Source organism: Meleagris gallopavo, chromosome 3, assembly GCF_905368555.1.
Source record: "Meleagris gallopavo chromosome 3, MGAL_WU_HG_1.1, whole genome shotgun sequence".
Lineage (NCBI taxonomy): Eukaryota > Metazoa > Chordata > Aves > Galliformes > Phasianidae > Meleagris > Meleagris gallopavo.
This window is the reverse complement of record NC_139406.1, coordinates 23,642,726-23,666,529: the sequence shown is the minus strand read 5'-3', so window position 1 is coordinate 23,666,529 and position 23,804 is coordinate 23,642,726. Positions and strand designations below refer to the sequence as shown.

Genomic DNA, 23,804 nt, shown 5'->3' with positions numbered 1-23,804 from the left:
CAGGGCTAGCAGGTGAAGGACAGAGCTGTTACTCTCAATTCCAATGCCTACACCAGCAGAGAAGTTTTGGCCAAGCCAGAAAAAGGCTCTGCTCTCACATTCACCAAAAAATTGGGCTTGAAAACACAAAGCCCTCACACTGACAGGAGAGGAGAAGATGAGCTAAAGACTTTTCCTGCACTTCCACAGATCAGTGTGTATCCTCTAGTCTCTGAAATAGAAGCAGAACAAGCTGGAAAAAAGGCATTTAAAGGAGATGTTCGTACAGCATATATACATCATGAAGAAACTCCCTGTAACTGTGACCTAGACAGATATTAAAGTGGCAGGTGTTCAGCATACATCTGGGAGACAGACAAAGCACTGTTAATCTCAAAGAAAAATAATGCAGCGTGATATCATGACATCTGGCCGTACGCAATAAAAACACAAACATTTCCTCTCCCCTATTTGATAAGCAAGCAATGAATCTCTTAATTATCCACATCAAAACCAAGTTCAAAAAAAATGACAATGAACATGCTTGTAACATCTGGATGGCAGCATTTTTTTGCTAAGTGAAAAAGGACTCTATTGCTTGTGGATCTGATTCTGTCCATCAAGCTTACCCCTTAAGTCAATGGCTATCTGTGCACAAAAGAGAACACATTTGTGTAAGATGTGAGATTCTGTAAGCAAATAAAAAAGTTCTAACATTTCATATTGTCTTTGAATTTGTTTTTATCCTCCTATTACCCTCTTGAGCATATCCATAGCCTTTTTGTGAAATATTTTGCCAATTCTTAACCCATTTAAACAAGAGGTAGTCTTAACAGGCCTTTGAAAAAATAAAGACATCTGATGACTGCAACAGCACACAGCAATCACTTATTTTCAGATAGGTGTCTTTGGACACCAAGTAATTAGTAACAGAATGAATTAATAAGTATTAATTATTCTGAAGGCAGAAACAGTTTTTCTTAGGCTGAGTTAGAAAATAAATTTAGTTAAAATTACCGTTTCACAGTTTTATGAGGGTATTTTAGAAAGACGCATATTTTATTTGTTAAAATTGTTAGGAGTACTATTTCACTAAATGTACAAAAGCCTTTAACCACTATATTCACCACCCACCCGTTAATTTTAGTAGATTTACCATAAGGAAGGATGCAGAAGGCAAACTGTCAGCAAACTGGACTGAATCTTGTCCTGATTACTTCAGCTTGGAGATGTTTCAAGACCCCTTATATAATGCTATTTATTTCACCTGACATTGCAATTGCTCTTTCAAGCATGATTTGTATAAATCAGGAAAGCATCTTCAGTTCCCCTTTCTGAAATCCTTATCTTCAACACAGCGGCTTCCCCTCCAGAATGACAGTTCTAGAGCCAAACTGCAGTGCAAAGCCGGCCCTTGCACATTTCAGAGGATGCGGCTCTGCCAGACCATACAGCCCAACAGCAGCAAAAACCCCACATCTTTCCTGGCACAGCACAACCTGGCTCCAGATCTCCACACTGTTTAAAAGCTTCACAATTCAGTCACTACCAAAGAGGAAAACATCGATGCTTTACTCAAAGACCAGTGCAAGAGGCAACAGAAAACAAGAGTCTGTCTTCTCAACTCGCAGATCTGCCAGTATTGAGCCCTTCAGAAGACTGTGGAAATTGCTCCTGGTCTTTAAGACTTCACTCTTCCCCAGAGGAGACCACAGTCACAGTCTCTTCTGAATTCTACCAAAAAACAACAACAACAACAACAAAAAAACACACCACCAAAAAAAAAAAAAACACACAATACATATTTGGTGTATGAATACTACAATACTAAAAACATCCACAAATGAGAGCTTATTTAAGTGTCCTTATTGGAGTGATTACAGGACCATCTTGGCATCCCATTAAAAAAAATCCTATGAAAAAAGCACCTAACTTAAACGCAACAGAAGGCAATGGCACGTCTCTCCACGCAAATGCGGAGCACTCATGCACTGGAATTCTGCTTACAGCACGGAAGAAGAAATCCAGAGGGAAAAAGTGACTCTCAAACATTTATTCTGTTGGTAAATAGCCAAGTATACTATTTAAAACCCCAGCAGCAGTACAGCCTTTAATATAGGCTTCTAATTACCCACATATCATTGAACTATGCTGCTATTAAAAAAAAGGTATAAAAATAAAAACCATCTTCTATTTGTACATGTATTTCTCGATTAGTTATGAGATATTCTATTTCTGAACTCCTTGTTCACTGAACAGCTGCGTCACATAACTGAGGAAAAAATGCTGAAGCTTCATTTTTATCTGATCCATTATAGAAGTGTAAATGATTAAAAAACACAGAAAATGACATCTTTGGTCATTATACTATTAGGAGAATTGTACTTTCTTCTAAACCACATCATCTTACAGCACATCATTACTCTTCAGAGACAAAGTAATTGTCACTGTATTTGGGGAAAACAAAAACATGAAGTGTCGGTGTATGCAGTTTTGTAATAAACTGGACAGACGCACTCAAACTGTCCACATAACTCCTCTACTTATGAAGCAAAATGAAAAAGCACTACAAGCTACAGAAATAGTTTTTTGAAAGCTCCTCATTATTCATTACAGGTACTACAATTTCCCAAGAAACATTTCTAACTGTTGGATTAAAGAACTAGAAATATCAATCCATTGCCTCTCACTCTCTCCCCTATCCTTTAAAATAAAGAAAAGCCCTCTTGCTTTCGTAACATGCTTAAGATGTTCAAAATTAGTCAAGTTTAATTAGCACTCCCTAAATTAAGCATCAGAAGTACCAGTTAGATAAGCTGTTATAGTTGCAGAACAAACATGCTTTTAAACTGCAAAACTCCATATCATCTCACAATAAGGTTGTTCAAAACCTGTGTCCTGTAGATTTAGCCACGCCTATACCTTACTGGCACATGAAAGAGCCTAAACCATGTTTACATTATTAAGAAATGAATCAGTATGAAGTGTCTTAAATATTTGGATATTCAGGTATTGCCAAGTTCCAAAATATTTATAAGAGCCATATTTATTACATTAAGAAAACTACAATCAAGTGTACTGGTGAGCAACTGAGAGCAAAATAGTAACTTCTAAAGTGCATCAGTAAAACAAAGAATTCATAAATACAAAGTCATCATACACAACTGAATCTGATATCTAAGACAGAATCGTTTACCAATCTGACTATACATATAAATATACGTAGTCTTCAAGTAAATGAATTAAAAATGCTGTCATATGGACATTTTATTTCTATGACGAACTACAATTAGTATGAAAATTCTAAACCTATTTCTGAAATCAATCAGTTTAATCTTAGACACCAATTCCAAATCTCATTGATTTATTTGCTACAGAGTTAAGAAGCCCTCTATCAGGAGTCACTTAAGCTCCATCTTCCCCAGGTGTTTCCTAGATCATGAGTCACTCAAAGCTGTAATGCCATTTTCACTCCACCTGCAGTGTCTCAGCTGATTGCACTAAAGGGTAAGGATCCTCAAATCTGGATGTTTTAGACTATTCAACTAATTTTGCTCCAATGCATATCCAATAGGACAGATTTACCTTTTGCTTCCCCCCCCTTTCCCCCCCCCCAAACACACACTCCTTTTTTTTTCTTCCCTAGAAAGACAAAGGATATCAAATCTCATCATTCTTAAGACCACCAGCACAAGTAACACTACCTTAATGTTTTGCAAACCCAGCTGATATTGTTTAATGCTATGTCCCTTAGTCTTGCTACACTAAAAAGTCTGTGCACTTAATTGGGACAATTACTTATCTACCTAGTCCTCACTCACTATTTTCACAATGTTTCCGCAGCATTCTGTTAAAAATGAGCATCAGTAACTAACATTATATCACTTTTTTTTTTTTTTTTTTTTTTTTTAAAGTATGAGGTTTGGTTCTTTTTTCCTCAGGCAGTTAGTTTTGCAATATTCTTCAAATGCTCTTTAAGGGGTCATGTAATTATTTTATACACAGTAACATTTCTGTAGACTAAACAAGAATTTGGATCATGAACCGCTATAAATGCTCTGTTAATACATATAAATTAACAAATTCATTAGGAGATTATACAGTTTGAGACAAATCCCAGTGGTGTCTACTCATGTAAATAGTCCAACTGATGGCAACAGGATTTCGAAAGCAAATATGAACAGGATTTGGTTATGTTGATGAGAATACAAAGATTCCCTTTACCTTGACATAGGGCAGAGAGTCATATAAGAAATTCTTAAACAACCATATCTCACTGCAGAAGCTTCCAAATACCTACAGAGCCCTTAAGAACCTTCTTTCCCCAGTTTTTAATGCGATGATAATTCCATCTTTTATATACTCTCTGTAAGGATAGGCAGCAGATATAATTACCTTCGACCAGTTTTTGGGTCACTCAAGAAAGGTATCAATCGCATTCCAGCAACAAGGAGGAATCACCCCTTTCCAAGAATCAGGGCTCGCTGTAAATTCCCAAAGGAAACAATCTCCAATTGGTGATGCTTCTTTTTCAGCTGCCAACCATTAAATGAAGCTAGGGTAAATTGTTTGCACCTGTAGTCTCAGGGCTGGTCACACTCTTTCACCAGGTGCTCAATCACTGGTTCAGGCCATGACCTAACAGTTCCCATACACCATCTTACTTTTATATGTCATTACTGCCTACAGCCACTTCAAGCCTGGTGCAGCTGTGCAAAAAGCTGCAGTTGAGTAGAATTCCTAGGAGTATTTCAAACTACAAATATGCGAACATGTCCAGATATTTTTGATACGCATCTAAGAGAAGCAAGAAAAACGCAAATTTGAGCCCCTGACAAGGATGAACAATTTACAGCCCTCTAAAAAGCTGTGCTTCTGATGGTGCCCTCTTCACCACTAGCTGCAGCTGATTGGCAGTGACACTGCTTAACAGTCCAGTGTGTTAAAGCTACCTGAGGCTTTTTACTAACTTGGCAACAAATGGCACAGTCTTGTGCAAGATTCAAAGGAATTGGTAACTTGTAGTCATATAGCCTCAGCTGTCATACCAAGCCTTGGTAAAAAATTGTATTTATCTTAATGTATGCTCTGTGTGACTTTAGAACATTGTGCATTTTCCCAGTTCGGAGAAGTTATGAATAAAGATAAAATGTTTTAAAAAATCTAAAACCAGACTTGTCAGTCATACAGATAGTGCCTAGTATCAAAAGACACATACACACACACACTCAAAGGTAACTTATCACTGAGTAGAAAGACTTCAGAAGCAAAACTGAAGAAGTCCTTTTTAAGGCATCTGAATTACTGAGAATTGTAAGACCTATTAGGAACTGAATCTCAACATGCAATTGTGCACTTTTGACACCACTGAGAGAAAACTTACCAGTTTCCTTAACCCAAAAGCAACTTCTTGGCACCCCCTAGAGGTTTTGCTCCAACAGAGGAACGGTTCAGAAGAAACAGATAACTTTCTGTACAACTTGAGAGAACTGAAGATCCAGAATTCCAATGAAAAACCAATGCAGACTTATATTCATTTCAGACTGCAAATCTAAACCATCACAACACAACAATTGATGTACAATTGTTTTCAGTCTGTGTCCAAACTGCTTGTCCCACTCAATTAGCCCAAGACTGCTGGGTCTATAGATAGGATCAACAACTAGAAACAGTACATCAATAATAGTACTTCTCTTCTGGAGATCAGGAAACCTAGTTTTCACCACACAAAAGTTTCTAACACTGCAGAGTTCCTCTTAGTTTATAAGGAGAGAAAGCAAAGACAGTTAGCAAAACACTGTATCACCCATCTATGCAATGCTCAAACAACAGCTCAAACCTCTGGCATGACACAGATTTGCTTTTTTATGCATTTTATGTCTTACCAAATGGAATTTAAATTTGATTTGTGCTCTCTGAATAAAAGAAATAATAATCACTTGATCTGCCATCATTTGTCCTGTTTCTTTCCCCATCCCCTCCCTCCCCCAAAACCTATCCATACCAAATATGAAAGTTTTTACTTTAAGTTTTACTTAATGCCTCCTGACTTTGTTATCAAGTTGGAGCTAGAATGCAACTTCCTAAAATACATAACAATGAACTACCTGTTTGGATCTTGTTGGATCATGCTCCCCAGAGTCCAAGACAAAGGTGCTCAAACATTAAGCATTAATTTTCTGTTATAATCATCCTACATGCCTGAAAATACAGGGTCTTCCAAGCAGTTCTATGACTTCGAGCAATGTCCTCAAAACAAAGCATAAAACAATAGTTTGTTTAAGATACTTCATTATGAATGAAAAAAAGGAAAATGCATTTAACAATCTGAATATTAAGAGGCATTTCCTGTCATCAATGATACCATAAAAATGTAAATTCCAACTGTGAAGTGTTTATTTTTAGAACAATTTGAAACTGCAAGCCATTAATCTAAAGCTTTCCAGCTCAGAGACCGCTGATGCTTTGCTGCAAATATCTCTTCTTGCTTTTGTTAGAAAAGCAAATCAAAACCACTTGGATTAGAGTGCCAAGGGTATCTCAAAAGTAACAGAAAAAAAGAGAGCATGCAATACACTTCTCCAGTTTTACTGTCAGAGTAATCTGAGACATACCTATTGCTTTATTCAAATCAGCCTGCCCTATCAGTGACTGATGAAATGAAATGAAGACCAATCACTAATAAAATCATAGAGTATCTTCTTCAGAGAAAGCTGTATTGAGACTCTTGGAATATCTTGATGATGCCTTCTCAGGGATCCAATTCTAGCTATTGTGAATTTTGAATTTTAGGAAACTAATTACTGAATGTAGAAAAGCTGGTCTTAAGGCTGAATGATGCTGCACATCTCTACCATAGGCATATAAGCCCTTCTAGAAACCATGCAAAGCTTTGAGTTCCTTTACAAACTGCTACATCCAAGTTCTCAGGTAATATCAGAACATTAACTTGTTGTCTGCTTGCAAAGAAATTTCTCCTGCACACAGGAAAAGCCACAGTAAACAACTGACATCCTTGGGATGATTAATGCATTTGAGGTTGAATCTGAAGATCACACACGGTCTCAGGTTTGCAGAGAAATGAGTTACCTGCTACATTGAAATCAAGTGTCATCTGGAGCATGCCAGCCTCCCTTGTCCCAAACTGCTTCTGCTCCCTGTTTAAAGCTTTGTTCCTCATTTGAAATTAAGTAACAGTTCAGCAGATGTTATAGCTCACTAAAATCTGATTTTTGTTTTGTCAGAAGTCAAAGAACACTTACAAATTATTTAAATACTCAATAGAATTGGGCACAGCTCTCCACAAGCCTTATCAGAGTAAAGTGGAAGGGAAGAATTATTTCCCTCCATGTCCTGATGATAACTTTACTAATACAGACAATGAGGCTGTTGCTCTTCTTCACCCAGGCTGTTTTCCCGAGCCAGTTGGCACCCAGTACAAGATGTTACTCCTACCCAGGTGTAGAGCTTGACAATTTGCCTTTGCTTAAACTTCATGAGGTTCCTGTCAGCTTATTTCTCCACCCTGTCAACATCTCTCAGAATGGCAGCACAGTCCTCTGGTATATAAATTACTTCTCCCAGTTTTGTATCATCTGCAAACTTGCAGACAACGTTTCTATGTCCCATAACCCAGAAGACTAACAACAATTTTAGGCAATACAGGATCCAGTACCAACTCTGAGGCACATCATTAGTAGGTGGCCTCCTGCTGGGTTTCACACTGCTGATTATAACTCAGCCCAACCAGTTTTCAGTTCATGTTACCATACATTTATCTAACCCACACTTCAAGAGTTTGTCTAACATGATGATATGTGGTACTGTCAAAAGCTCTACTAAAGCTGAGATAAATAACAGTCAATGCTCTCCTTTCATCCACCACACTTCTCACTGTAGAAGGCTATCAGTTTGGTCAAGCATGTTATCTGTTTCACAAACCAATGCTGATTGCTTCCAATCACCTTCTCTGTCCTTCATGTGTTTGGAAATGATTTATAGGAAGATTTGCTTCATCACCTTCCCAGAGACTGACCTGAGGCTGGCTGGCCTGTAGCTCTCCAGATGTTTGTTTTCCTCCAAGTCTTCAGGAACCTCCCCTGAGTGCCATGACCTTTCAAAGGTAATTGTTAGAGAGTTTAATCTCTTACAACTAGTATAATAGTAGAAATTTAAATGAAGGTGATGGTCAGATACAATTATGAGATTCATAAATACTGACTCCTTCTCCATGCAGTGGAAAAATCTACTGTTGCCTACAAGCTAATTCTGAAACACAAACCAGCTGTTTATTAGTGTTTGATTAGGCACATTCTTGCACTGTTTCCTTTTCTCCAGTACGGACTGTGTTAAAGTCCTACTGGAGTCCTCCAGAGATAGCTGTATAATCCCACAGCAAAATAATGCAATGCAAAAGAATTTCATGTTGCTACAGGCATGACAAGTGAATTCAGATTCTCAGTCACTAAGAACAGCCTAAGCCCAACTCAGCAAAAGGCAGAATCAAAAACAAGTAAGTTAATAACTGAAAATACAAATAATGAATCCTGGAGCAAAGCTTATGAGAACAAGATATTGAGTGATGTCTAGGAAGGGTACCCAGCTGTAGAACTGTCTTCTGGAAGAAAGAAAACAAAAAGGAATAAAAAAGAATTTAAGTCCATCCACCTTCTGAGAACATAAAATAATTAGTATCTCTACCATGAATTAAGGAGGTAATATATTCTACAATAACCTAACAGTAAGCCAATTTATCTCCTAGAAACTCTAATTTTTGAAATGAAATTTCTTTTCAAATTATGTCTTTAGGAAATATTGCCATTCATATGATATTTCCCCTTTTGTCACATATGCAGTTTATTAACCTCACACTTTGCAGACTGTAATCTGTCAATCTAGAGGAATAATGGATAGGAAAAAGAATATATGCTTTGAGCAATATACAAAATAGAAATGTATAAAACGTAAGAGTATAAGGAATAATCATCCTAGGTGCGTGCAGTTAGAATAGTGATATTTAGAATTATTAAAAGGCAAATATTCAAAAAGGCCATATTTTCAACGCTGACCACAAGTATATCAATGGATTAGAGTTGTTAAATAGTAATAGAAAATATAAATGTTTTGCTAAGCAAAATGCTTTGAGTTGTTGTTTTTATTGTTTATTTTGCTTTTATTGTTGTCAAGTGTTTTTTAAACCGAAGCAGCATCAGCTACAAAGCCACAACTAATTTTTCTTCTTTGAATTAAGAAGTTTACCGAGTTTTATTTTTCAAAATGAATATTGCATCAAATAGATTTTTGATTATGTATTACATTATCTTCTAAGCTATTACAGAACAATGTAGTCTACTGGCCACATTAAAAGCATCATTATACGTTCTTGCCAAAGTCCTAATCCATACTTGTCAAGACATTTTACTTCATTTTAAACACCTGAAATGATAAAGGCAGCTGCTATCCAATACAGCAACTGCATTTTACTTTTTTATAACATTCTGACACTGATTCAGAAAAAACAGGTACTTTCTTGTTGAGGAAACAGTTATTTTTAGTAACTATGCCAACCTTGAAATATTTTCCTTCTCCCACTCCCACTATCTTTCCATTTTATTTCTGTATGTTGTTGTTGCAGGGGCACAACTTACGCATAGTCCTCAAAGCCTTGCTGAAGCTGATACTGGCCTAAGTTTCTTCTTCTGAGTAACACACCCTAGTGGAGGGGAAAAATAAGTCAGTGGTTACCTTCTGATCCACTGCATTACGTCAAAGTAACTATAGGGTGCTTTACTATTTTACCTTACAAGATGGATACTGACAAAAAATTATCTCAGAAAACACTACTTCCAGGATATTTTAAAGCTTCGGCAGTATTTTTTTAAAACAAAACATCAGAATCAGCATTTAATGCTTTGCATTATTACCTACTTGCAAAAATGTCCATATGAAGTCAAGCAAAAGTTTTATGGTATCCATGCACTGATAGCAGCATAACAAGAAACAACTTTGCCTGAACTACACTGAAAGAGCTGCATGTTCTGGGAAACAGAGTACATAAGAAACCAAGATCATGTTTTCATGCTTGTATCTGACCTGTTTTTAACCTCTCTATGCGTGCTTTTTCTTCAGCAGTTGCATTAGCTGGGTTTTTGAACTCTTCAGCACAGAACCATCTGTGAGAATGTTTTGGACAGCACCAGTTCAACAGGGTTGTGTTCTAAATTCAGTTGTCAAAACACTGATGTAGTACAAAATAAAAAGCCACAGCTATGTTTGATTGCTTAGATGAGTGATAAATTAGCACTGCAGTTTGTTATTTCATTTGTTCTTTCATATGGGTCTTTACATATGGGACCATCAATGCATCTTGCTGTAGCGCATGATTTTTCAAGCATGCTGGAAAAGAGATGGTCACATGCCTGTGTACAAAGACACTGCTGAATCTTATGTCAGACTGAAGTTCTTGTGTTTTTTATGGATTGTAAGAGCTCTGGGATTAATTCAGAGGTGTTGAGTTCACACAGTAGCTCAAGGTCTGAAATGCTGGGATATTCACGACTAGCTCTGAGCTCCTTTTGTAACTTTTGCTTATCTCAGGTCCAGTTTCATAACAAAATTAGTAGTGATGAGTAAATATACTTCCACTCAAACTTTGAAAACTTTGGTTCCACATCAGAATAGTTCAGGAAAAAAAAAGTTTGAAACGAGCTGCAAACAACAATGACTGAAGGAATTTTCTTGAGTTTCTACCACAAGCTAGCCTATATCTAAAGGAAGGTGCCTCAGGCCCTTAGCAACATCTGTTGCATTTCAGCAATAAACCTTAATTCTGTTAAACAGTATGAAGAACTATTAGAATATAACACACATTTGAGATCAAGAGAAAGAACTCACATTCTATCAGAGAGCACGAGATCCCAAACATTTAAAATGCAAAGAAGGCAACAAGATCTTCCATAAGCCTTCTTCTATTTAAGCAATTAATGAGTGTTTCAAGACAAACATAACAAAAATCTTTACGAAAGAGAAAGCCTGAAACAAGAAGAACTACAGAAATAAAAAATTGAGAAAGGTCATACTGCTTTATATGTTTCTTATCCTTAGGATAATATCTGAATGTCTTAAGTTTTACTAAAAATTTTTAGAAACAGACAAATATTCAAACTTCAAAAGTTTTGGACACAGAAATATTCAGACCTTAAATTACAAGTCCCTTTTTGTTTTTCTCCTCCACACATATATGACAAAAAGAGAAGATTAAAATATCAGAAGCATTGTTTAAGCCACAGTTTTTTGAAGAAGCTCTATAAAGGGATTCATGTGCACAGAAGAAAGGGCTTTGTGCTGGCTTTCCTTTCTCTGACGGATCTTGTGAAATGCAGATATATAGCTATGATTCAGAAATATACTTTATATCTAGAACCTGGTATTGAGAAATAAATCACAAGTCCCTAACCCTTCCACATAAACTACTGTAAATTGCACACTGAAGGGAACAGAATAGAAAACTAAAATTATTTTCACTATTGTCAAATTCCATTGAGGTAGTAGAGGATTTATCACACTGATATTGCCTCCTTTCACTGATCCAAAACAAAAAATAAAGTCTCAACTCATGCTATTTCGGCAGGTAAGAGTCTTGATGTATTACACAGGCAGTCTGAAATGTTTTAGCTATCACCCATTACTGCTGAGGTTGATTTCCTGTCTGAATTGGAGCAGTCTCTGAAAGCCCATAATATAATTCTATGTACATATTTTTACCTTTACATATATTCCATCACCTTGATCTAGATTGTAAAATTTTACTCTTTTGACTATCTCCTATTCCATCCACTTAACTTAGTTGTGTCAAAACTGTTAATATCATTCTAGCCTTATTTAGTTGTTACACTGTGGGAAAATGAATAGTTTTACCTCAGAAAAAATTAAACAACTTCACTGATATAAAATTCAAAAGCTACCTTAGTTCTCTGGCAGCAACGACACAAAGGACTGCAGTTCTTGCTCAGATAATGAAAACAGCTACTGACTCTTATTAAAAGTCTACTTATAACCTTTTCATGGTACTTACTAAACTTGAGTGCAAGCTGATAATATTCATGAAGATTTCTAAAATATTCATTTCAGGAAACATCCTGATTCAGAAAGAAGGAAGAAAAAAAAGAAAAAGAAAAAAGATTTATTTATTTATTTTAGTTTAGTTATATGACATGGGTTTCTCTGATTCCTAGAAAGTAGGATTGATCCAGCTGAAACATTGTTATAATTTTGATCGTGCTCTGTACATTTTACACAACACGCTGTGGAAAGGGTCAGAAAACCAACCAAATTTAAACTAACCACCAAAGAAGCAGAGCTGTTTTTAAAAACATCATAGCAAAATTAACATTCTATATAGACAATAAAGTCTTACTAGCCTGAGTTTCAGAGGCTACCATATTTCCTAGTGAGAAGATGGAAATCTAAATGTTCTTTTTTTTTTTTTTTTTAAGCTTTATTCAAAAAGCAATAGCCCACATTAATATGCATTCAGCAACATGTGTTCAGTATTCAAACATATTCTCAGTATTCAAAGCTTGTGCTCTTATCTTTCAGATGAAAGTTGAACCTAAAGTCCAACAGCTTATTCCAGATCAGAATAATAAATTACATAATTAAAACGTGGAACTCATTAATCCTATTTTCACTGTCAACCCCAATTTAACTTCTTTGCAGTGACAGCATCCTAACCTGTAACAAGTTTACCAACACAGGGAGCGGTTTTGCTGGTTAGGTAGGCAAGTATGAAAGAATGGAACCCAGAAGAGCATATACTAAAATCTTCAGCGTGCACAGGGGAAGAATCAACACATGCTTCTCCAAAGGAACATCTCAAGAGTCTGTAGTAAGGATTCATCTGATCCTTACAGTCCACAGTGTAGGACTAATGTATTTCAGAAAGTTTGACAAAGATACATACTCTTACTCTGTAATCTCAAGAGGAAACACTATTCCTTCCCATTCTCCATCTGACTTCAGTTTTAGGGACAGCTTCAATTATCCCATTTGTATCATTCCTTCTACCCAATTCATCTTTTTCATACTAGCCACTCGTTCTCATTTGTTAAGTAAAAAATATGACTATATTGCACAGCAATATAAATTACATACTTTAATGAAAACATGTGACAACACAACCATTTCTTGGCATCCTGTCAACATACTCTAGTAATTAAACTGAAAAAGGAACCAGAAGACCATATTCAAATAAAGATTTATTTGAAAAAAATATGAACAAATATGGATATTTAAACATTATAAGAATATTAAACCCTTCACAGTCAGGACCTCCTGGTATTTTACTGTAAGCATATGAAATAGAACACTGTATAAGAAAACTTTAAAATGAATTGTGGGGGAGAAATAATTGCTTCATTCCCTCAAAGAAAACATTTTCATAGGAAGTAATATCACTTCTTGATAAGCACACAACGATATCAGCTAAATAAGCCTTACGCATCCAGAACTTAATTGTTATGGATGTGTAAGGATCACAGAATTGCAGGGGTTGAAAGGGACCTCGAGAGATCATCAAGTCCAACCACCTGCTACAGCAGGTACCCTACAATAAGCCACACAGGTAGGTGTCTAGAAGAATCCTGATTATCTCCAGAGAAGGAGACTCCACAACCTCTCTGGGCAACCTGTTCCAGTGCTCCTTTACCCTTACCATAAAGTTCTTCCACATGTTAGTACAGAACTTCCTTCGTACGAGTTCAAGGCCATTACTCCTTGCCTACACACCACAGAGAAGTGCCTGGCCTTATCCATTTGCTTCTCACCTTCTTTTAGGTATTTATTTATTGATGAATGGGGGAGCCCAGAACTGGACACATTAATCTAAATGTGGCCTCACTAAGGCAGAGTAGAGGGGGAGGATCACTTCCCTCAACCTGCTGATCATGCTCTTTTTAGTGCACCCCAAGATACCACTGGCCTTCTTGGCCACAGGGCACATTGCTGACTCATAGCCAACCTGTGCCACCTGGCCACCAGGGGTCCTTCTCTGCAGAGCTCATCTCCAGCAGGTCACCTCTTAATCTGTATTAATGCATGTAATTATTCTTCCTCAGGTGTAAGACTCTACACTTGCTCTTGTTATTCCTCACCAGGTTCCTTCCTGACCAACTTCTCAAGTCTGTCCAGGTCTTATTGAATGGTAGCACAGGCTTCCAGTATGTCAGCCACTCCTCCCAGCTTTGTATCATCAGCAAACTTGCTGAGGGTGGACTCTATCCCTTCATCCAGGTCGCTGATGAAGATGTTGAACAAGACCCCCTGAGGAACACTGCTATTTACAGGATCTCCTTGTAGAGAAAGTTAGCTAAACAAACTACCACCGATTTTCCTTCCTCCACTCTTTTTCCCCCATCTGGAATTCATACATTCATCAAAGATGGAAAAAGTGTAGCAAAACTTACAAATTCTAAATTTTAGGAAAAAAAAATGTATAAACTAGTACAGAGGTTATTCACTCTGCCTGTTTGATATACCACCGAGATGCCTGTGGTTTTCTTTAAATCAAAGAAACAGTATTTCCTGCATCATGACAAACATTAGATCATGGACTCATGAAAGACCCAAGTAGATGAAAAAATGCTGACTTAGGAGAAAATATTTTTGACCAAGGTCCATCTTGTAAAGCATACATCTTCCATTGAACCAGTTGGATTTCTGTTACTTAATTGAGAATATGACTGAGTTTTGCTCAAAGAAAAAAAAAAAAAAAGCCAAAAATTATACAGCTTTGGAGCTTAGCATGTCAAGTTGCACGATATAGATGCATTTGACACAGGTGCAGCTAGTTCCATCTTGCTTATAGCATTCAAATAGCACACACAGAAGCATTTTGTAAGCAGGTTCAAACTGGTTTATTTGTTGAATCTGTGCAAGGCATCCTGTTACACCTTGTATAATTTTTCAAATAAAGTATTCCTGAAAATGTATATCTGAAAACATTTATTAGAAATCAGATTATCTCAACTACCTATTAAAAGATTGAATCAGCATCGTTTTATTTTGCTGACAGTACAGCTATCCTGACTTTCACCCTCTCTCCCAGTCCCCACCCTTTTTTATGACACAGTGAAAAATGCAAAAGCAATTTATAGTGCTGAGAGTCTTTGGCTCCTTGACAAACATCACCGCTCCCAGTCTGCTCTGTCAATAGATCACCAACAATCTGTCATCCAGGGACCTGAAATATTGTCATCACCACTAATCAAAAGCCAAGCAGCTCCTCACTGGATGTGTTTTTTTTTTTTCAGAATGGAGACCATGCTAAGGAAGCCTCAAAGAGCAATCCATCAGCCATGAAGACTCCAGAGCAGCACTGTAGAGAAAAGTCCTTCTCCTTACAGGCCAGCTGAGACAAGGCTCTGCTTGCAGTGCCATTCTGCTGAGACAAACCAGAACCTGGCTTCAGGTGTCTGCACTCTGACACTATACAGTAAACAGCCCGCAAAAATATAGGTGGGCATACACACATGAAAGGGAAGATCAAGTTCTCTGAAGTGACTTTGCCTTTGCTGGTGTCTTTCCAATGATACCAGTATATTCAGGAGATCAGAGATGCTAGGTCTTAAAAATCCAAGACATCCCAAAGTTCTCAATGTAGGTCAGGATTATCTGGCATTTAGCTGGAATTAAGCATCAGATATACTATATTCCTCAAACCCTAATGCTGCACCTATATGTATGTATGTATGTAAAACACATAATAAAAAGAAAATCTTACCCTGGAAATCAAATTAAATTCCCTAATCTAACTATGCAAAGCTTTAGCCATTCTGAACTAAAGCAAAGGCCTAAAACATGAATAAAGTATAAAATTTTGTTTTTAGCATTCAAAGCAAGATGCCTTCTCAGTTTAAATTTTTTTAATACTAATATATATGAGCTAAAATAAATAATTACTCTTCACTGCCAAAAAATCATGTATCTTCAAATAGAGTAGGGGAAAAAAAAAGGCAGATAAAGTTACACATGCACTGTATCTCCTAGACAGACAGAAAAGTAACAATTATGAAGCTGATTAGAAGTCTACTTCTAATTAAAAGGTATTTACAGAGAGGGAGCATCAAAACTCAGTTGCTCAAAACTCCACCTCAGAGAGGAAGAGAAGAGATGCCAAAGTTGTTTTGTATCATAGTTTCACATTTCATGCATTGAACATGACTGCTGCTAGGTTATACAAGGTGACACAATATAAGGAAGTGTTTATTTCTTTTTGAAATGAGGAGTATTATTCATCCTTTGATAGCTCATTATGACAGTCAGCACTGAGAATTAAGTGTGCAGTATCCCAGTGGAAGCACACAGAGCCTAACGAACTTCCCTAATTTGACCAGAAATGCATGCCTCAGTATTTGATTTTAATGCACAAAATGTAACGGCACATTTTAAATACTTATTTACCTGAGTGTATTAAATAGTTGCTTTGTAGAATAGTGCACTAGGCTTTTCAAATACATGATGGCTTCCATTCAATCCTGATATTCATATGTAAGATCCTTCATACCATGACTATTTCTAATGTCAGATTTTTTTAATCTGCAATTCTAAACTTACTCCTTCATTAGACATGCATGTTTCTAATTAAGTTCAACCTGCCCACCCTTCTTTGAAGAGATTAAAGTCAGAAACCACCAAGACCCTTGAGGCTTTGTGCAGATACTATACTTGTGCTTGTTTGCCACTTCTGACTTCTGTTGTCTTTACCAAGAACAAGAAGCTGCCAACTGCCAACCTTGTAGGAAATACTTGTAACCAAAAATACGTACTTCTGATCTTACAAAAATCTTTAGCAGACTATCATAGGATATGATAGAGGAAATTTTGTTATGTATCTAATATACATTTCATTATAGGGTGCTACATGCCATTGGTAAAATTAAAGCATATGTACTAGTCATTCATTAATGAGGTCTGTGCCAGATCACAGATCTTGTTTTTCCGAGAGTGAACCAAAGTTTACCATCTAAAAAAGAAATCACAAACAGCAGAGAGGCATGTGGGAATTAATGTGGTGATCCCTGCGCAGGGCTTTTAATCCTGTTATTCAACATCATTCTATTGGGATAAATACTATAAACCTGGTTTAACAAGAAATAAAGAAAATAAATGCCATGTATCTTCAATTATTCTTTTCATAATGATCTTTCTGAGAATGCACTCAGCCTTCTGTATTATAGACACTTACAAAGATGAGGCATGCTTTCACATTTCTAAGCTTTTCCATGCAACACTAAATGACTTCAGCAACATGATAGAAATCCACACATAAAGCTACATGATTCTTATAACTCAAGCTTCAAAAATATTATTAGCAGTAAGAATAGCAAGAATAACACGATTCTTCAATTATTGTCACCTTGCTTCATGAATGCACAAGATATGGTTGATTTTTTTTTTTTTTTTTTAATACCCAAAGCTTGTTCACTTATTCACTGCATTTATAAGCACAACTGGTCAGACAAGGTTAGACAGAATTGAAGGTCCGGTTACCCTGGACATGAGTACTTCATTAGAAACCCTCAGCTTAACAAAATGAGTCATCATATTTGTCAGTTTGTCAAAATTGTCATAGACAGACCGGGACTTTGATTTCTAAGAAGTCACTAGATGATCTATCTGGAAGACCCATTCTAGCATCAACAGTGTTTTGGAACCCAAGCCCTGCTTTCTGTGAGAATTCAGCTTCCAGAACACACAATCTCCCTGTCAAAGGCCCCAAGCCATTCTGAAGTGAGATGCTGCCATAGGGCATATTCAAAAGCTGTAGTGGAGTTTAGCTGCTGTAAGAAACATGAGACAGATGATTTCAAAAATGCTTTCAGGTCTCAGCTTATTTAAAGAGCTCAATGCCTCTGAAAACTTGCAATAACAAGGCTTCCTCTGCCTGGGTTTCTCTAACCTTGACTCGTTTACATTGTTGAAGACATTCAAGCCATCGTTTCCATAGATAATGAGTCTCTGACCCAGACTTCTGGGTCATTTTAGTTTTCAGACACCTTCATATTCAACATCATACAATTCCTCATGCCAAAAAACGATCACAAAAAGGTTTTTGCCTTTCCGTATGCCAAACAAGTAAGGTAACAGTAAAACCTTTGGCAAGGAGGAGGATTATTTTTAAGCATGCAAGCTTGACTGGGACAACAACCTACTTTCTGTGAAAGAGCAGACAATGTGCGTGTTCAAGAATTACTTACTTACTACCCAGAGAGGTACAACATTAAGAGAAGAATGCCAGAAGACACCTCATTGTAACTTGCTTCTAATTATTTCCCTAAACACTTCAGCAATTTAAAAGAAGTTAACTTTTACATATTAATTTATCTCAGGTCAAGTCTAACCCAGTGTGTTTAAAACAATTAAGAAGCTCATAAAAAAATTCTTATTTATGCTACATGCCTAATTTCATTCAGCTCTGTTGAAAAAAATTCAGCCTTAAAGGGATATTTTGGAGATGCTTAATTGAACAATAATTTACTGTGTTAGGAAAGAAAAACATACCTGTGGCTGAAAGAGGAGTATATATGAAGAAAGATATTTATGAAGAAAGGTTGAGGGAACTGGGCTTATTTAGCTTAGAGAAGTCTCCAGGGAGACCTCATTGTGGCCTTCCAGTACTTGAAGGAAGCATATAAACAGGAGGGGGAACGGCTGTTTACGAGGGGGGATAGTGATAGGACAAGGGGGAATGGTTTTAAACTGAGACAGGGGAGGCTTAGGTTAGATATTAGGGTGGTTGGTGACCCTGCACATAGCAGGGGGGTTGAAACTAGATGACCATTGTGGTCCTTTTCAACCAGGCTATCCTATGATTCTCTTATGCTAATATTGTCTGCTTAGTATAACATTTAAGTTTTACGATCTGTTTCCAAAAGAAGTTTTCTTGACTGTTAACATTTTGAGTGATTAAGTCAACTGAAAACTTGGCAAAAATAGAAAAAAAGGGGTGGGGAACAAAAAAAAAAAAAAAAAAAAAAAAAAAAAACCACCAAAATCTTCCCTTAAAGAGCATTTGATGTAGAACTTCTTTGGCTCTCAGATGCTCTTAACTTATGTTAGCACTCATTGTCAACTCTGCATATTTCTGCCTTCTCAAAATGAATGTAAACAGGTGGAAAACATAGTTTGTTATATTATAGAGCTAGAATGGCTAAAGCAATAAAACAATCAAGTATAACACCAAATACTGTCATTACAAATACAGCTTTTTTTGCAGTTTTCTTGGTAGGTTTGAGAAATACAAGAAATACAAAGTTTCATTAGAAGTCTTTTTTTTTTCCTCTCCAAAAAACTTCAACAAAATAGAGTGCCCTTTTGATCAAGATACTACATATTCCTCTATATTTCGTGTCTCCTGAAGTAACTGCTTGTTCCTATAACTGAATTTTTGAAAGCAGAACAGGGAGATTAAGAGCCAGTAGGATGCACCAGAAGTTAGCATGCCAAGAACAACTTAAACATTAAATGCTTGCTGTCACAGATAACGAGATGTTTCCCTCTTTCCTAATTTTACAATAAACAAGCATCTCATATGAGAAAAAAAATAATCTATTAGCATAGCTATCAGTGTCCGTATAGCAGATAACATATTTCCTTTACATTTATAATGACCAGAATATTGCCAGGGAATCTGGTCAGACAATCTGCTTTTACAGCCCATTCATGGTACCACATTAGCACATCCCAAGGGAACAGAAGAAATCACTTCAGTGTATCCTGCTCCATTCAGACTTCTTTCCAAGTACCCTAACTACAGAACAGCTATAAACCAACTGCATTGGTTCAGCAGTTCATGAGCAGAGGATTAGAATCGTTTGAGTTGGAAGGGACCCTTAAAAGTAATCTGGTCCAACTCTCCCGCAATGTACATGGATACCTACAGCTAGATCAGACTGCTCAGAGGCCAGCCCAACCTGACCTTGAACGTCTCCAGGGACAGGGCATCCACCACCTCTCTGGGCAACCTATTTTCTTAATTCCAATATTGCATAGCTGTCTATGTCTTCCCCCTTAAAATCAGAAAAAAAATAATGCTTCTGTAAATGTACTGACATTTGTGAGCAAAGTCAATCTCTTGCTCAAAAGCAAAGGCATTTTAGTCTTATTCAAAAATCATTCTGTCATTTAAAAAAAAATGTATTATATTTAAAAATCCTGCCTCCATTGCAATGTATTACTTATGTTGTATACAAGCATACTACTAAATTTAACACTGTGCAGTTAAATAATCACCCAAAATTCATCCTGTAATAAGATCGTACTGAGACCTTCAAAAGGAGAAAAACAATCCATTTCATTTTTGACAGATAAAGCTGTAACTGGAAATATCAAACTTCATGACTTACAAGTGCAATCAATAAGAATCAAAACCACAAGTTCTTATTTAAGTAAAGAGTGCCATAATGATATGTTTTCCTTATCTTACTGGCAATCGTGAACGCAGTTGCTTCTAGGAATACTTGAAATGTTTGTCTGGAATCCTAACAAAGATATGCAGGAATTGCCATGAGTGATAGGCTCTAAAAATCGTATCATACTGAACCATGAAATAGAAAATGTATCTGAAGTTTAGTGCAAAATTTAACAGTCGTGAGTTCTGCTGATTTTGTTATCTGCTCAATTTACATGCCAATCTACAGCCCTACTTAAAAACAGATTTCTTAAAACCCTTAAAATAAGCTGCTCCATCCCTTCCTTTGTAGCATAAGTTGATGTTACACGTCTCGAGAAACAAACACATTACAACAGATCGCAGTCATTAAATCGATACCATCCATCAGCAAGGATAAATTATGCAAACAAGAATTATGCAAACACTTTTTTTTTTTTTAGTTGATACTATTTCTATTTTGTGCAGCTGTCTGTCAGAGTTCACTATGTGAGGATGAAATAATTTTAGGAGCATTATTAAAAAAAAAAAAAGTGAAAATCAGAAGCTAGAGCCATTGATGAGCCATTTATCACTGCTTGGCATCAGCTAAGGGATCTGACAAGCAGAACTCAACACAGTAGCTGGAGTTCCCTCCCAAAGCATCCTTCTCACAACCCACAAACCAAACCCTCATGCAACTGAAATCCAGAAATAAACACTTTGCTTCCTACCAGAAGCTTTAGGAGGTATTTCCTTTGGTATGTACACACAGCACAGCCCGCTCCTCTTTTTTCGAAGCCTCTCTTATATAACAGGCTGCAAAAACCATCTCTGAGCACCGCGACCAAGATGCAATCTCCCATTTCTGTACTGCAGCTCTCAATAGTCTCATCCAACACATCCCCAAGCCATTAATCAACTTCTTACTAATAAGAATGATCTATTGCAAGTTCTGTGCAGCTTTGCAGCATGCAGACTGATGATATTCCATCACAGTTCCCTAAAGTGAAAGGCATTTCCTGATGAGAGGGGCAGCTTCACACACAGAACTGGTCTTACAGGGATGTTTGATCACCACAGAATGCACAAGTTCTGCTTAATTACTGCACTCTTCCCTGGCGGTTGGGTTTGGGGTTTCTCCCTATGCCCACAGTGCCAATTAACTGACCGAGTCTCCAAAACCTTGTGGGCCTGAGGCCCACCTCAGGTCACACAGCAGCCCTCCCCACAGACCTGCACCGACTCCCTCACACCACGTCACTTCTGCACTGACCAACTAGCCGAGCTGCCTGGACAACATCAGCCCAGCACAGCCAGGTAACTTCCCGAGCTCAAGACAAGAGGAGTAAATCCTGAGATACAGGATGACACACATCATTTCCCTCCCTTGATTGAGCAGAAGCCCACAGCAGACTTACATAAACCCTGCACAGCTCTGAGTATGCCCTCACTCCCCAAAGGTGCGGCTGTGAGTGTGGCACAGCCCACGGAACAGTTGGCTACCAACTATGGCTCCACTTTACGCGCAGACCACAAAAAAAGCCCGCAACATGAAGTTTTTATTTCATCGTGTTATCACCAATAAAAGAAGCAAACGTGGTTTTAGGTGCACTGATATATTCTGCTACAGCCAATAAAGTTAACAGCTGGCTTTTAATAGAGGCCTATCGCTTCCTACAGATTTTCCTCTAAGTTCGGGCTATTTTCCTGTAACACAGGAGGTTAATCGTGACACCCTGACTCAGAACAAAGCACACACCAACACTTAAACTGTGAGAAAGAAAACGTCTGAGCACAATAAGATACTCTATTCCCATCTTCCACGTATCCACGCTTTCAGTCCCTACAGGGGAGATTTAACATGGTTCCCCAAATGATTTCAGTTCAGGGCTTTCTGATTCCTCTCCGATCTCTCTGGCCAGACGGGTTGGTGTGCTACAATCACCGCTCGTGCTGCTTCACCTCCTCCGTGTGCCCTCACCCAGCCGCGGCTCCGCGCTGCCCGATCGATGCGAACACATTACACACCAGCAATAGAGTAAGGGAAGGGTACAGGGAAGAAGAGCATCTTTCTTTTCAGCCATTAAAAATAGATCAGCGAGCGCTCCGCAGCCCCTTCCCCACCCCCTCCCCGAGCGCAGCGTTTTGCGGGGGGGCTTCAAAGGAAGGACACCCCTCAGAGCCGCGCAGACACGCAGAGCAGCCCCGGGCCAGACCGCCTTTCTCCTCCTCGCCCCGGCCCATGACTTCACCGCCGTAACGAGAGCATCGGCGTGGGGCGGCAGGCGGCACGGAGCCGCCACTGTGCCCTACATAGGCGGCGTATGAAAAAAGGGAGGAAAGAGATGGGGGGGCGGGGGGGGGGAAAGAGAGGCGGGAGGAAGAAACAAGGCACTTTGTTACCTCCCGTCTGCAAGCACAAACGGGGCTCCCGGCCGCCTCGCCGAGGGGAGCAGCGCAGGAGCCCGCACCGAGAAGCCAGAGAGGAAGGGAGGAAGGGAGGGAGGGAGGCGGGGGACCTGGCACCATGACGGTGCCCGCCGTACTCACCGATCGGCGCCGCTCCAGCCTGTTTCCTCCCGAGCATCCACCAAACCCCAGCGGCAAATCCTCACTCTGGTGGGCAAGGATGAAAAGGGCCGGGGACGGGGGTTGGGGGGGGGGGGGTGCGCCAGCCCCGGGCTTCACCGCAAGGTCCTGACCTTGCCCAGCACCAGCTGCAGCATCTTCGGCTTCCCCCCCCCCGGGCGCGCCCGTGCGTGTGCGCTCCGGAGCGCTCAGGACGGCCAGCAGCCGGGGCGAGGCGCGCTCGGCACCCACCGCCCCGAGGGCGTGGGGCTGCGGCTGAAGCCGGGCTGCGCGGCCGCGCCGTAGCGCTGCGCGCCAGGCGGGCGCAGGATGTGGCCGGAGGAGACGCGGCCGCCGCCGCAGCATCTGCCGCCGCCGCCGCGCTGCCTGCCTCTCTCGCCGCCGCGCTGCCTGCCTCCCGCCCTGCCTCCGCCCCTCCCTCCCGTCCCCTCCCCAGCAGGAGCGCGCCCGCCGCGGCCGAGCAGCCGGCGCTGGCTGGGGGAGGAGGAGGAGGGAGAAGGGCGGGCGGCCCCGCGCCCGATGAGGCGCCGCCGCTGCCTGCGCCGGGCGGGGCCGCGCCGAGGCCTCGAAGCGGGAAAAGGACGGCGCTGCGGGAGGGGACGCGGGGATCCCCTCACGGCAGCTCTCCTCGCTGGGGAAAGCATTGAAGAAATGGGATCTGGGTGACGCCCGCGCTCGTTATCCCGCAGCTTTCTCTCTGCATCCTTGGTGGGAAACCTACCGTGTTTGCAGAAGTCTTTTCGCGAGCGAAGAGCGCGAGAAATATGGAAGTCGTATTTACTTATGTATGCGCTTAACCCTTTACCGA

The 23,804-nt window shown here is 39.2% G+C and overlaps 1 protein-coding gene across 6 annotated transcripts in view; it reads right to left on the bottom strand.

Moving 5' to 3' along the window:
- CTNND2 (catenin delta 2) overlaps positions 1-23,393 on the bottom strand; it is a 625,555-nt gene extending 602,162 nt beyond the window's left edge. For 3 of the 6 annotated variants that reach the window (XM_085220452.1, XM_085220453.1, XM_085220456.1), the window contains exon 1: positions 22,958-23,392. In XM_085220452.1, coding sequence (XP_085076578.1) covers positions 22,958-22,994 — 37 coding nt within the window. In that variant the 5' untranslated portion in view covers positions 22,995-23,392. Of the gene's footprint in view, positions 1-22,957 lie in introns of all 6 variants that reach the window. The other 3 variants (XM_085220451.1, XM_085220454.1, XM_085220457.1) reach the window with 3 other exon arrangements.
- Positions 23,394-23,804: the final 411 nt, after the last annotated feature.